At 45.1% G+C, this 15,373-nt stretch overlaps 1 protein-coding gene across 6 annotated transcripts in view; it reads left to right on the forward strand.

Annotated features, from left to right (window-relative positions):
• The window catches only part of PPM1B (protein phosphatase, Mg2+/Mn2+ dependent 1B), a 243,948-nt gene that overhangs the window by 167,679 nt on the left and 60,896 nt on the right, over positions 1-15,373 (forward strand). For all 6 annotated transcript variants that reach the window (XM_063918361.1, XM_063918359.1, XM_063918357.1 and 3 more), the window contains exon 2: positions 9,484-10,343. In XM_063918361.1, the coding sequence (XP_063774431.1) occupies positions 9,498-10,343 (846 nt within the window). In that variant the 5' untranslated portion in view covers positions 9,484-9,497. The remainder of the gene's footprint in view (positions 1-9,483; positions 10,344-15,373) is intronic.

Consider the following 15,373-nt stretch of genomic DNA (forward strand, 5'->3'; position numbering starts at 1 on the left):
AAATAGCGGGAGACGAGCCCGCCGAAAAAGGGGCGGGGCCTATCTCCTCAGCACACAGCGCCATTTTCTCTCACAGAAAGCCTGGAGAGAAGGCTCCCAGGCTCTCCCCTGCACTGCACTACAGAAACAGGGTTAAAACAGAGAGGGGGGGCACTGATTTTGGCGATATTGAGATATATATAAAGATGCTATAAGGGAAAACACTTATATAAGGTTGTCCCTATATAATTATAGCGTTTTGGTGTGTGCTGGCAAACTCTCCCTCTGTCTCCCCAAAGGGCTAGTGTGGGTCCTGTCCTCTGTCAGAGCATTCCCGGTGTGTGTGCTGTGTGTCGGTACGTGTGTGTCGACATGTATGAGGACGATGTTGGTGAGGAGGCGGAGAAATTGCCTGTAATGGTGATGTCACTCTCTAGGGAGTCGACACCGGAATGGATGGCTTATTTAGGGAATTACGTGAGAATGTCAACACGCTGCAAGGTCGGTTGACGACGTGAGACGGCCGACAAACTATTAGTACCGGTCCAGGCGTCTCAGAAACACCGTCAGGGGCGTTAAAAACGCCCATTTACCTCAGTCGGTCGACACAGACACAGACACGGACACTGAATCCAGTGTCGACGGTGAATAAACAAACGTATTTCTCATTAGGGCCACACGTTAAGGGCAATGAAGGAGGTGTTGCATATTTCTGATACTACAAGTACCACAAAAAAGGGTATTATGTGGGAGTGAAAAAACTACCTGTAGTTTTTCCTGAATCAGATAAAATAAAATGAAGTGTGTGATGATGCGTGGGGTTACCCCGATAGCAAATATTGGCGTTATACCCTTTCCCGCCAGAAATTAGGGCGCGTTGGGAAACACCCCTTAGGGTGATAAGGCGCTCACACGCTTATCAAGTGGCGTTACCGTCTCCAGATACGGCCGCCCTCAAGGAGCCAGCTGATAGGAAGCTGGAAAGATATCCTAAAAAGTATATACACACATACGGTGGTTATACTGCGACCAGCGATCGCCATCAGCCTGGAGATGCAGTGCTGGGTTGGCTTGGTCGGATTCCCTGACTGAAAATATTTTATTCATATAGAGCATTTAATAGGATGCATTCTATATATATGTACGTGAGATGCACAGAGGGATATTTGCTCTCTGGCATCAAGATAAGTACGTTGTCCATATCACCCAGAAGATGTCATGGACACGACAGTGGTCAGGTGATACAGATCCCATACGGCACATGGAAGTATTGCCGTATAAAGGGAAGGAGTTAGTTGGGGTCGGTCCATCGGACCTGGGGACCACGGCAACAGCTGGGAAATCCAACCTTTTTACCCCAAGTTACATCTCAGCTGAAAAAGACACCGTCTTTTCAGCCTCAATCCTTCCTTTCCCATGAGGGCATGCAGGCAAAAGGCCAGTCATATCTGCCCAGACATAGAGGTAAGGGAAGTAGACTGCAGCAGGCAGCCCCTTCCCAGGAAAAGAAGCCCTCCACCGCGTCTGCCAAGTCCTCAGCATGACGCTGGGGCCATGCAAGCGGACTCAAGGTGGGGGGGTAGTCTCAAGAGTCTCAGCGCGCAGTGGGATCACTCGCAGGTTGACCCCTAGATAGTACAAGTATTATCCCAGGGGTACAGATTGGAGAGTCGAGACATCTTCTCCTCGCAGGTTTCTGAAGTCTGCTTTACCAACGGCTCCCTCCGACAGGGAGGCAGCATTGGAAACAATTCACAAGCTGTATATCCAGCAGGTGATAATCAAAGTACCCCTCCTACAACAAGGAAAAGGGTATTATTTTTCCACACTATATTGTGGTACTGACGCCAGACGGCTTGGTGAGACATAGTCTAAACTGAAATCTTTGAACACTTACATAAAAGGTTCAAATCGAGATGGAGTCACTCAGAGCAGTGATAGCGAACCGGAAAAAAGGGGACTATATGGTGTCCCTGGACATCAAGGATTACCTCCATGTCCAAATTTGCCCTTCTCAACAAGGGTACCTCTGGTTCGTGGTACAGAACTGTCAATATCAGTTTCAGACGATGCCGTTTGAATTATCCACGGCACCCCGGGCCTTTTACCAAGGTAATGGCCGAAAAGATGTTTCTTCAAAGAAAAAAGGCATCTAAATTATCCCTTACTTGGACGATATCCTGAAAAGGGCAAGTTCCAGAGAACAGTTGGAGGTCGGAAGAGCACTATCTAAAGTAGTTCTACGACAGCACGACTGGATTCTAAATATTCCAAGAATCGCAGCTGTTTTCCGACGATACGTCTGCTGTTCCTAGGAATGATTCTGGGCATAGTCCAGAAAAAGGTGTTCCTCCGGGAGGAAAAAGCCAAGGAGTTATTCGACCTAGTCAGAAACCTCCTAAAACCAGGCCAAGTATCAGTGCATCAATGCACAGGAGTCCTGGGAAAAATGGTGGCTTCTTACGAAGCGATTCCATTCGGCAGATCTCAGGGGATTTGCTGGACGAATGGTCCGGATCGCATTTTCAGATGCATCAGCGGATAATCCTGTCTCCAAGGACAAGGGTGTCTCTTCTGTGGGGGCTGCAGAGTGCTCATCTTTTAGAGGGCAGCACACTCAGCATTCAGGACTGTGTTCTGGGGACCACGGATACCAGCCTGAGAGGCTGGGGAGTAGTCACACAGGGAAAAAATTTCCAAGGAAGTGTGGTCAAGTCTGGAGACTTCTCTCCACATGAATATACTGGAGCTAAGGGCAATTTACAATGCTCTGAGCCTAGGAAGACTCCTGCTTCAAAGTCAACCGGTGCTGATCCAGTAGGACATCATCATGGCGGTCGCCCACGTTATCAGACGGGGCGACACAAGAAGCAGGAGGGCAATGACAGCAAGGATTCTTCGCTGGGCGGAAAATCATGTGATAACACTGTCAGCAGTGTTCATTCCGGGAGTGGGCAACTGGGAAGATTTCCTCAGCATAAATGAATTCCACCCGGAAAAGTGGAAACTTAATCTGGAAGTTTCCACATGATTGTAAACCGTTGGGAAAGACCAAAGGTGGTTATGATGGCGTCCCACCTGAAGCGCCAGGTCAAGAGACACTCAGGCAATAGCTGGGACGCTCTGGTAACACCGTCGGTGTACCAGTCGGTGTATGTGTTCCATCCTCTGCTTTTCATACCCAATGTATTGAAAATGATAGGAAGGAGAGGAGTAAGAACTATACTCGTGGCTCCGGTTTGGCCAAGAAGGACTTGGTTCCCGGAACTTAAAGAGATACTAAGAAGGGTCTTGATTCGGCAAGAACCGTGTCTGTTCCGGGACTTACCGCAGCTGCGTTGACGCCAAGGCGGGTGAACGCCGGATCCTAAGGGAAAGAGGCATTCCGGAAGAGGTCATCCCTACCCTGGTCAGAGCCAGGAAGGAGGTGACCGCACAACATTATCACCACTTAGGTGAAAATATGTGCCAGGGTGTGAGTCCAGGAAGGCTCCACGGAAGAATTTCAACTAGGTTAATTTCTACATTTCCTGCAAACAGGAGTGTCTATGGGTCTCAAATTGGGTCCATTAAGGTTCAAATTTCGGCCTGTTGATTTTCTTCCAGAAAGAAATTGGCTTCAGTTCCTGAAGTCCAGAAGTTGTTAAGGGAGTACTGCATATACAGCCCCTTTGATGTCTCCAGTGGCACTGGGCGATCTCAACGTAGTTTTGGGATTCCTAAAAAATCACATTGGTTTAAACAACTCAAATCTGTGGATTTGATATATCTCACATGGAAAATGACCATGCTGTTGGTCCTGGCCTCGGCCAGGCGAGTGTCAGAATTGGCGGCTTTATCTCACAAAGCCATATCTGATTGTCCATTCGGACAGAGCAAAGCTGCGGACTCGTCCCCAGTTTCTCCTTAAGGTGGTGTCAGCGTTTCACCTGAACCAGCTTATTGTGGTACCTGCGGCTACTAGGGACTTGGAGGACTCCAAGTTGCTGGATGTTATCAGGGCCCTGAAAATATAGTTTCCAGGTTGGCTGGAGTCAGGAAATCTGACTTGCTGTTTATCCTGTATGCACCCAACAATGCTGGGTGTTTCTGCTTCTAAGCAGTCGATTGCTCGTGGGATTGGTAGCACAATTCAACTTGCACATTCTGTGGCAGGCCTGCCACAGTCTAAATCTGTTAAGGCCCATTCCACAAGGAAGGTGGGCTCATCTTGGGCGGCTGCCCGAGGGGTCTCGACATTACAACTTTGCCGAGCAGCTACGTGGTCGGGGGAGAACACGTTTGTAAAATTCTACAAATTTGATACCCTGGCAAAAGAGGACCTGGAGTTCTCTCATTCGGTGCTGCAGAGTCATCCGCACTCTCCCGCCCGTTTGGGAGCTTTGGTATAATCCCCATGGTCCTTTCAGGAACCCCAGCATCCACAAGGACGATAGAGAAAATAAGAATTTACTTACCGATAATTCTATTTCTCGGAGTCCGTAGTGGATGCTGGGCGCCCATCCCAAGTGCGGATTATCTGCAATACTTGTACATAGTTATTGCTAACTAAATCGGGTTATTGTTGTTGTGAGCCATCTTTTCAGAGGCTCCGCTGTTATCATACTGTTAACTGGGTTCAGATCACAGGTTGTACAGTGTGATTGGTGTGGCTGGTATGAGTCTTACCCGGGATTCAAAATTCCTCCCTTATTGTGTACGCTCGTCCGGGCACAGTACCTAACTGGAGTCTGGAGGAGGGTCATAGGGGGAGGAGCCAGTGCACACCACCTGATCGGAAAGCTTTACTTTTTGTGCCCTGTCTCCTGCGGAGCCGCTATCCCCCTGGTCCTTTCAGGAACCCCAGCATCCACTACGGACTCCGAGAAATAGAATTATCGGTAAGTAAATTCTTATTTTTGCATTGTAAGTTGTCCTCAACTGACTGGTTCACTTCTGTCATGAGTTGGCAAAGGAAGTCTGGGATTAGTAGGCATTATCCAATTTAGTAGCAGGTATAAGCACCTGGGATAATAAACCAATGTCGCATTTAAGAAACTAACTCCAGCAATAGGTGTTAATCCTGTGACAGGACATTTTTGTTGGTATAATAATTTGCTTCAGAGGTGAATTACTTTACATGTTCCCTTGTTACAAGATATATTTATATATTTTTCTGGCTCGTTTATCCCAAAAATGTGTAAATCTAAACCGATCGAATTTTTTGAAGGAAGGTCACAAACTTTTTTATTTTTTATTGACCACATATGAATTCAATGAGTCACTATATTGTCTTGAGGGATGTGTTTTTAAGTTCTTGTTGGTACATTCCTGGATAATTTTACAACATGCAATGTTTCAGGCTTGCAACGATTTTAGCCTGTGCTGCAGTCAAGTTGGCCAGTTTTTCATTCCTAAGAGAATGACCAGCTTATACTGTAATTACCGTATATACTCGAGTATAAGCCGACTTTTTCAGCACTTTTTTTCGTGCTGAAAAAGCCCTTTCGGCTTATACTCGAGTCAGCGGCGTGTGTGTGTGTTAAAGGAAGTGCACGAACCGGCACTTCCTTTAACACACGCCGGAGACGCAGGAGGGACACAGGAGAGCCGCGCGCTGTGCCCTCTGTGTCCCTCCTTCAGAAGACAGTGCGGGAGCGACGGAGGGTAAGTAACTGGCACTGTGGGGCATATCTGGCAGCATGAGGGCATATCTGGCAGCATGAGGGCATTTCTGGCGCTGTGGGGCATATCTGGCAGCATGAGGGCATATCTGGCAGCATGAGGGCATATCTGGCACATCTGGCATTGTGGGGCATATCTGGCAGCATGAGGGCATATCTGGCACTGTGGGGCATATCTGGCAGTATGAGGGCATATCTGGCACTATGAGGGCTGTGTACGGCTAGAGCTGCATTTCCCACCCTAGGCTTATACTCGAGTCAATACGTTTTCCCAGGTTTTTGTGGTAAAATTAGGTGCCTCGGCTTATATTCGGGTCGACTTATACTCGAGTATATACGGTATAACAAATTGTACATGCTGCCAAACTATGCCCCTATATTGCATGTAGCAGGCTATTTCCTCTAGTCTCATATTGACTACTTGGTAATTTTTGGGCTTTTATTGCCAGTCATTTAAACTCATAGCAGTAGTACTTTGATCGGAGCATAGACAGAGTTTGATGGCAGATAAGAACCACTTGGCTCATCTAGTTTGACCTACATGTATACACACTAGGGTTAATTTTTGTCAAGTTCCAATTAACCTACCAGTATATTTTTGTTTTGTGGGAGGAAATCTGTGCAAACACAGGGGGAATATGCAAAAGCCACACAGGGCCATGGTTGAACCCATGACCTCAGTGCTGTGATGCAGTAATGTTAACCATCGCACCATCCTTGCTTACTTATTACTATTGACTAGTTAAGACTGCAACACCTGAGCTTGTTCTGCAGCTTGAGTGATGGGAGCCACATCTGATTGGCCACACTCGTAAAGTCACAATCAGACCTGTCTGACTTCCTGGATTACTTCTGGATTGATTGAGGCCTGTTGGTTTTAAATTTTGAATGTTTTTCACTGGTCACATTTTAATTTATTCAATTGACTGATATCAGCATGTGTGGCCAGTGTTGGTTTCACTCATTCCTGTCATTTCACCATTGGATGTTACTGGCATGACTTCAGTTGTATTTGTTGGTCCTCTCTTGCCAATACCAAAATACACCAGATCCCATGTCTGTGCAGCCACATTTGTTTGGAGGGGGTGGTAGTATGAGGTTAAAAATATATGTATTTTCCAAATTATTTCTTCTGTTGAGGAAACTGTTTCTGGCAGGATTTGCAATTTGGGAGCCTGCTTCATGTATCTGACTCGAAAGAGAAAAAAAAAGGGCATTCAGTTTTGTGGGCGGCCAAATGTAATGGGCATTCACTGGGGTTATTCAATTGTTCACTTGTTGGGTGTGCATGCCACTCTTGTGCACCCATTAGTACTGGGTTTAGTCGAGAAAGTGGCTAAACCATTGTAAAGTTCTAGTTAGGGTGTTCAAACTCCTATTTGAGTGTTTTAGCACATTTCAGCTTGCACCTCCTGGAGGTTGCAAGGTGAAATGTGTCCCCCCTGCTTCATGTACGCCCGAATGGAACAATTAAATTGTTCCGTTGGGCTCCATTTAGTGGCAGGCAGTGGGAAATTAACTTCCTCCATTTGTTACTAAGGAACACTGTCGTTTACTGAAGGACTTTTCTTTATCTCTTGTGCAGCTCTTAATGTTAGAGCATGTGTTTACATACTTTAGCAAAGGCTTAGATATTAAATAATAATATTTAGTGTTAAAACCTGCTGAGATCTGTAACACATGTAGAGGTAAAACTGCAAAATATGGTCTCCTGGGTTGGGGTTTGGCATATAACTGGTAGTTTAATGGGCTTAGTTATTGAGGTTTGATTAAAAATCCCCTTTGCTATATTGTATGCTTTGATAAATGTCAATAGTTTTTTAGTAGTTTTTTTTTTTTTCTGATTTAATTTAAGTGTACAGTAAAGGTAAGTTCGGCTTGTCCCAGAAAATGAACTTAATGCTAAGAGTATTTACAACCTGGTGTTCAAATGTAAACTCTATAAAGGGTCTGCTTTAACAATGTATTGCACTTTATCTGAAATATTTACTAGTCTTATTTGTTACATGGCTCATAAATACTGCTCTTTATGGTAAGGAATGTCTAAAATAGCACATACTGAAGCCAATTCAGGTGCTTTACCCGCAGCTACCACTAGGAGGGCGCAAAAGGGAGCAATACAATTGTTGCTCTGTTTAGACGCCCAGTAGCCGCGGGGCTGACGTTTCTTCTCGCAACCTCCTGTGGTGCAAGAAGAAATGTGTATTAAGTCGGCACTTTGGGCTTTCAAGTTTGGACAGCCAAAGTTGGACATTAGACAGATTTAGCTGTTTTATGCGGCTAAACTGTGTCTGGGCGTGATATACATGGGTGCCAAAATATCAATCGAATTGTGACGGTTGTTTGGGCATCTAAACAGTACTATTTAGACAGAATTTTTAAACGCCAAAAACAATTGAATTGGCAAATACACAATGGGGGGGAATTCAAATGTTATCGCCCCTGATCTTCCATCGAAAGTGACTGGAGATCACAGGGACGATATACAATTGATGTCCCCTATCGATCTGAACACATCTGTTATGGTCTGGTTTAGCCACGTAACGTGGGTAAACACGACTAAACTAATGGGCGCGATCTGGAAAAGTGCAGTTTGGGTGCCAAAATGGATCACTTTTCACATATTTCAACTTCCCAACCCCTGGCGGGTGCGAGCTGAAATGTAGATGCCGGAAGCCGATCGCGCCCAAACAGAGCTACTTTTTAATAGCTCCATTCGACGCCATATAGCGAGTGGCCAGCGGGAATAACATTTGAATTCCGCCCAATGACTCCAGTACTTGCTGTTGGTGTGCCCTCGAGTGTGTTAATACACTGTGTGGCAGATGACTTACAGGTGTACCCAATGATACGTCATGACATGGATCTGAAGAATCAATATTACATCTACGGTATTGAAGGTTTATGGAGTATATTAAAAATTAAACAGAATTAAATATTGAGCTGAAATGTGCAAAAAGTGACCTGTTTGAGTGCTGAAACGGGACTTTTCACATCATACCCATCAGTTTGGTCGGGTTTAGCCGCTTTAGTTTGATAACCCTGACCTCTCTGGGGGCGATTGCGCTCGCAATCTCCAGTCACTTTAGACAGAAGATCAGGTGCGCAAAACAATTGAATTCCCCCCAATATCTCCAAGCACCAGCAGAACAGTTAACACCTATGTGCAGTGTAAAGAGCGCCGACCCGGGAATAACTCGGCTGAGGTGTAAACGGGGTCTGTCCGGGATTGTTCCAAATTCCGTGTCGGACCTAGTATTTTGGTGTGACTTGTATTAGCTTGAAATAAACTAAACACTTGGATGATGCCGAAGCTGCCGTTTTGGTTTTCTACTGCCACACATTATAATAGGGGGTGGTATGTACCTTTATTAACTCAATACTGTGTTTGCAGGTGCAGACCGTCCTAGTTTACATTACATTTCTAATCCTTACAACTTGTTTAAACCGGGTGGCACTCGATATACCGGCTGTCGGGATCCTGGCGTTCTGCATACCAGCGCCGGTATACCGACAACTATTCTCCCTCTTGGAGTGTCCACGACAACCCCACCGTGCCCACAGCGTGGCGAACGCAGCGAGCCCGCAAGGGGCTCTTTTGTACTAACCCTGCTGCCGGCAGCCGGCCATTCGTAGTACACATGTTTGAACCAATATTCTTAAAACCATGTCATGAAGTCTTGTAAGTTGTAGATTTCAACCAGGCTCTTTATTATCCTGAAGCAAAGTTAAACTTCATTCCAGTGGCATGTCCTACGACAGCCTGTAAATGGCTGGGTGTATAGTGAGCTTAGGTGAGCGTGTTATTTTATTCCTGATTAATTTTCTTTTCTTTCCGCAGATTGAATATTGATCATGGGGGCATTTTTGGACAAACCAAAAACAGAGAAACACAATGCTCATGGCGCGGGAAATGGATTGCAGTATGGACTTAGCAGCATGCAGGGCTGGCGAGTTGAGATGGAGGATGCTCACACGGCCGTTGTGGGTATCCCTCACGGCTTAGAAGACTGGTCCTTTTTTGCGGTTTATGATGGCCACGCAGGGTCTCGTGTTGCAAATTACTGCTCGTCACACTTGTTAGAGCATATCACGGATAACGAAGAGTTCAGGGCAGCAGAAACTGCAGGATCCACTCTGGAGCCCTCTGTAGAAAATGTTAAAAGTGGCATTCGAACTGGATTTTTAAAAATCGACGAGTACATGCGCAACTTTGCAGATTTAAGGAATGGTATGGACAGAAGTGGCTCTACTGCGGTGGCAGTTCTCATTTCACCAAACCACATTTATTTTATCAACTGCGGTGATTCTAGGTCTGTATTGTATAGGAGTGGACAAGTTTGTTTTTCCACACAGGATCACAAACCTTGCAATCCGAGGGAGAAGGAGAGGATCCAGAATGCTGGAGGCAGTGTCATGATCCAGCGTGTCAATGGATCCTTAGCAGTCTCTCGAGCTCTTGGGGACTATGACTACAAATGTGTTGATGGCAAGGGTCCTACTGAACAGTTGGTCTCTCCTGAGCCTGAGGTTTATGAAATTCTAAGAGCAGAAGATGATGAGTTTATAATACTAGCTTGTGATGGCATTTGGGATGTCATGACCAACGAAGAGCTTTCTGAATTTGTCAAGTATAGGCTTGAGCTAACTGATGACCTTGAGAAAGTGTGTAATTCTGTAGTGGACACCTGTTTACATAAGGTAGGTGACTGTATTGTGTAGTTTTTGTGGAACAGGTGTATAGCTTTTTGGTGTTGGAAAATACCAACATCCAGAGAAAGTGTGGCTTAGTCCTAAATGAGAAACCACTTCTGAGAGCTTCTTCATCTGGTGTTCAAAAGGTTTTATATAACAGTTACAGGAAGCTGGCTTTCCTCCCTATAAAATACATTAAAGCATGGTGGTGGGTTATACAGTACCCTTTAATGTGTGTAAGTGTGTGCCTAGCCTTGTCTTACGCATCTTGGATTCGTTTTGTATACATGGTGATAACAAATACATTTAATGTTCCTTTATGCTAAACCAAAACTACATGTAGGCTTCTTTTTGCTTGCTCTTGAATGTTTTGTGGCCAGTGTGACAGGCTTTTTAGGATGCGACTAGGCCAATAATCTGGTTTACTTATGCAAATTCAAAATTTTGTCCACCCTTTGTGTAACTTTTTAATTACTTTCTCTATAGGGTATGTACAAATAAGTGAAGAAAGTCCGTCTGCACTTGGAACTAGTTCATGTTATTGTTAATTAATACTTTACCCATTTTCCGCAATATATGGTCAGAAATTGCCTGTGTACTACCACATTGGAGAGAGAATGGTTTGTATGTGGCACACTATTATGTAATAATATATAATTTATCTTTAAAATGCATTGTTAATTTAAATGATATAGAATCAAGCAGCAAAGTAGTGGTTAAAAGCTAGCAGAATGTGTATACAATAATAGACATTCTATCTCTGAGGTTCTCAAATGTGGTCGTCAAAGCACCCCAACGGTCCATGTATTAGGTATATCTATAGCTCAGCACAGATGGTTAAATCAAGTTGACTGAGGTGCTAATGAAGTGCCCTTTGGCCAAGCATGGATAAACTTAAAAAGTGGACAATTAAGGTGCCTTGGGGATCATGTTTGCGAACTTTAGTACTATCTGTTAACCACTACTTCGCTGCTTGTGTTTACGTTATTTGAAATAACAATATAATTTATGAAAAGTTTAATTTTATTACATAATTGTGCACCATATACAGACCTTTTTAGTCCTTTATCTACAATTAAGCAAAGGGATATACTGCCATTTACGGTTACAAAATAAGTTAAGTCAATTTCAATGCCAACATTCTTTGAGCCAGTGAATTCAGTGTAAATTCAGCTGGGTACACAGAAATAATTATCTGGTGGGAACAAATATCTGGTAATATATGGGAGCAAATGACAAGCAACCATTTGCTCCCAAAAGCTGTAAAACTGTCTAAAAACATTTTTCAAATACACTTCTTAAATCATATGGCTTTAACCAATTTGTCTGAACGACCATTGTCTGTCTGTTTTTCAATGTTAGAATGTTTGGCCAATTGTCATTTGCTCTCATACATTACCAGATTTTTGTTCCCTCCAGACAGACTGGACAGCTAAATCTTTGTGTGTGCCCAGCCTTGGGGGGGTATTCAATTAGTGCCGTTTTTTTTTTGTTTTTTTTTATTTACTTTTAAAACAAACTGCACTTTCCGTCCATTTGTGTGTTAATTCATATTCGACCTTTTTGATTTGTCAAAAAATCTGCCCGGGCGAAAACCAGGTGGATCTGCAAATTCGCCGCTGATCCACATGTTTTGTCGACTATGCAGGAGGTTTTTTTTGCCTTTTTCATCCATGCGGATTCGACCCCAAAAAAGTCTTAAAAAACCCCCTGTCAAATGCCTGCTATTGAATTGAACTGTAGTAGTACCGATTTTGCAACTGTCTGAAAACACGGCACTACTTGAATATCCCCCTCAGTTGTTAATTGAAATGCAGATACACATTTACTCTACAAATGCGTTTCCCAGGCACTGTAGTAGTTAGGGTCTTCTAACATCCGTTAAGACCTTGCAGGATATAATAATGCCCGAGATCGCTGGAGGTGTGAGATGCCGGATGATCTGACTATTTTTATTTATTTATTTTAAAGCGGAAATCACTCAAGGCTAAACCATGCATTGTGATTGCCCCTTTAAAGAAATGTCAGATTGGCTGGCATCTAACTCCTCCGGCAGTCTCGGGCATCATTACATCTGGCCCTTTGTGTGGATTGCTATTTAATATAAAAGTAACGTTTATATGAAAGCCATTTGAAACTATACCAAGTGTATATTGCGTTTTTCAATTTGAACCTTTATAAAAAGATGGGGGTGATTTATTTTGCAGCTTTGGAAAGGTGTTATGTTTTTTTAGAAAATATTGTAAGTTGTCGAACAGTCATGTATTTACCTTCCAAATGTCCCATTGCCAGATTGCATATTTTGTCAAACAATTACTGCTAATTTCCTCCAAACAGTGGGGGTTATTCAGGTTTGTTAACAAACCAAAAAGCACACTAGTGGGCAAAACCATGTGCACTGTAGGAGGGGCAGAAGTAACATGTGCAGAGAGAGTTAGATTTGGGTGGGTTATATTCTGTGCAGGGTAAATAATGACAACTTTATTTCTCTAACGTCCTAAGTGGATGCTGGGGACTCCGTAAGGACCATGGGGAGTAGCGGCTCCGCAGGAGACTGGGCACATCTAAAGAAAGCTTTAGGACTACCTGGTGCGCACTTGCTCCTCCCCCTATGACCCTCCTCCAAGACTCAGTTAGATCTCTGTGCCCGAATGAGAAGGGTGCACACTAGGGGCTCTCCTGAGCTTCTTAGTGAAAGTTTTAGATTAGGTTTTTTATTTTCAGTGAGACCTGCTGGCAACAGGCTCACTGCATCGAGGGACTAAGGGGAGAAGAAGCGAACTCACCTGCGTGCAGAGTGGATTGGGCTTCTTAGGCTACTGGACATTAGCTCCAGAGGGACGATCACAGGCCCAGCTTGGATGGGTCCCAGAGCCGCGCCGCCGGCCCCCTTACAGAGCCAGAAGGCAGAAGAGGTCCGGAAAATCGGCGGCAGAAGACGTCCTGTCTTCAACAAGGTAGCGCACAGCACTGCAGCTGTGCGCCATTGCTCTCAGCACACTTCACACTTCGGTCACTGAGGGTGCAGGGCGCTGGGGGGGGCGCCCTGAGACGCAATAAAAACACCTTGGATGGCAAAAAAATGCATCACATATAGCTCCTGGGCTATATGGATGCATTTAACCCCTGCCAGAATCCATAAAAAAGCAGGAGAAAAGTCCGCGAAAAAGGGGCGGAGCCCATCTCCTCAGCACACTGGCGCCATTTTCCCTCACAGCTCCGTTGGAGGGAAGCTCCCTGTCTCTCCCCTGCAGTCACTACACTACAGAAAGGGTTAAAAAAAGAGAGGGGGGCACTAATTAGGCGCAGTATTAACTATACAGCAGCTATAAGGGGAAAAACACTTATATAAGGTTATCCCTGTATATATATAGCGCTCTGGTGTGTGCTGGCAAACTCTCCCTCTGTCTCCCCAAAGGGCTAGTGGGGTCCTGTCCTCTATCAGAGCATTCCCTGTGTGTGTGCTGTATGTCGGTACTTTTGTGTCGACATGTATGAGGAGAAAAATGATGTGGAGACGGAGCAGATTGCCTGTAATAGTGATGTCACCCCCTAGGGGGTCGACACCTGAGTGGATGAACTGTTGGAAGGAATTACGTGACAGTGTCAGCTCTGTATAAAAGACAGTGGTTGACATGAGACAGCCGGCTACTCAGCTTGTGCCTGTCCAGACGTCTCATAGGCCGTCAGGGGCTCTAAAGCGCCCGTTACCTCAGATGGCAGATAAAGACGCCGACACGGATACTGACTCCAGTGTCGACGGTGAAGAGACGAATGTGACTTCCAGTAGGGCCACACGTTACATGATTGAGGCAATGAAAAATGTTTTACACATTTCTGATAATACGAGTACCACCAAAAAAGGGGTATTATGTTCGGTGAGGAAAAACTACCTGTAGTTTTCCTGAATCTGAGAAATTAAATGAGGTGTGTGATGCGTGGGTTTCCCCCGATAACGGATAATTTCTAAAATGTTATTGGCATTATATCCTTTCCCGCCAGAGGTTAGGGTGCATTGGGAAACACCCCCTAGGGGGGGATAAAGCGCTCACACGCTTGTAAGGGCTCTACCTTCGCCTGAGATGGCCGCCCTTAAGGATCCTGCTGATAGAAAGCAGGAGGGTATCCTAAAAGGTATTTACACACATACTGGTGTTATACTGCGACCAGCAATCGCCTCAGCCTGGATGTGCAGTGCTGGGTTGGCGTGGTCGGATTCCCTGACTGAAAATATTGATACCCTAGATAGGGACAGTATATTTTTGCCTATAGAGCATTTAAAAGATGCATTTTTATATATGCGTGATGCACAGCGGAATATTTGCCGACTGGCATCAAGTCTAAGCGCGTTGTCCATTTCTACCAGTAGAGGGTTATGGACACGTCAGTGGTCAGGTGATGCGTATTCCAAACGGCATTTGGAAGTATTGCTTTATTAAGGGAGGAGTTATTTGGGGTCGGTCTTTCAGACCTGGTGGCCACGGCAACAGCTGGGAATTCCACGTTTGTACCCCAGGTCGCCTCTCAACATGAGAAGACGCCGTATTATCAGGCGCAGTCTTTTCGTGGACAAGCGGGCAAAAGGTTCCTCATTTCTGCCCCGTGACAGAGGAAGAGGAAAAAGGCTGCAGAAATCAGCCAGTTCCCAGGAACAGAAACCCTCTCCCGCCTCTGCAAAGCCCTCAGTATACGCTGGGGCTTTACAAGCAGAATCAGGCACGGTGGGGGGCCCGTCTCAATGAATTTCAGCGCGCAGTGGGCTCACTCGCAAGTAGACCCCTGGATCCTTCAGGTGATATCTCAGGGGTACAAATTAGAATTCGAGACGTCTCCCCCTCGCCGTTTCCTAAAGTCGGCTTTACCGATGTCTCCTTCTGACAGGGAGACCGTTTTGGAAGCCATTCACAAGCTGTATTCCCAGCAGGTGATAATCAAGATACCCCTCCTGCAACAGGGAACGGGGTATTATTCCACACTGTTGTGGTACCGAAGCCGGACGGCTCGGTGAGACCGATTCTAAATCTAAAATCTTTGAA

Source organism: Pseudophryne corroboree, chromosome 4 (genome assembly GCF_028390025.1).
Source record: "Pseudophryne corroboree isolate aPseCor3 chromosome 4, aPseCor3.hap2, whole genome shotgun sequence".
Classification (NCBI taxonomy): domain Eukaryota; kingdom Metazoa; phylum Chordata; class Amphibia; order Anura; family Myobatrachidae; genus Pseudophryne; species Pseudophryne corroboree.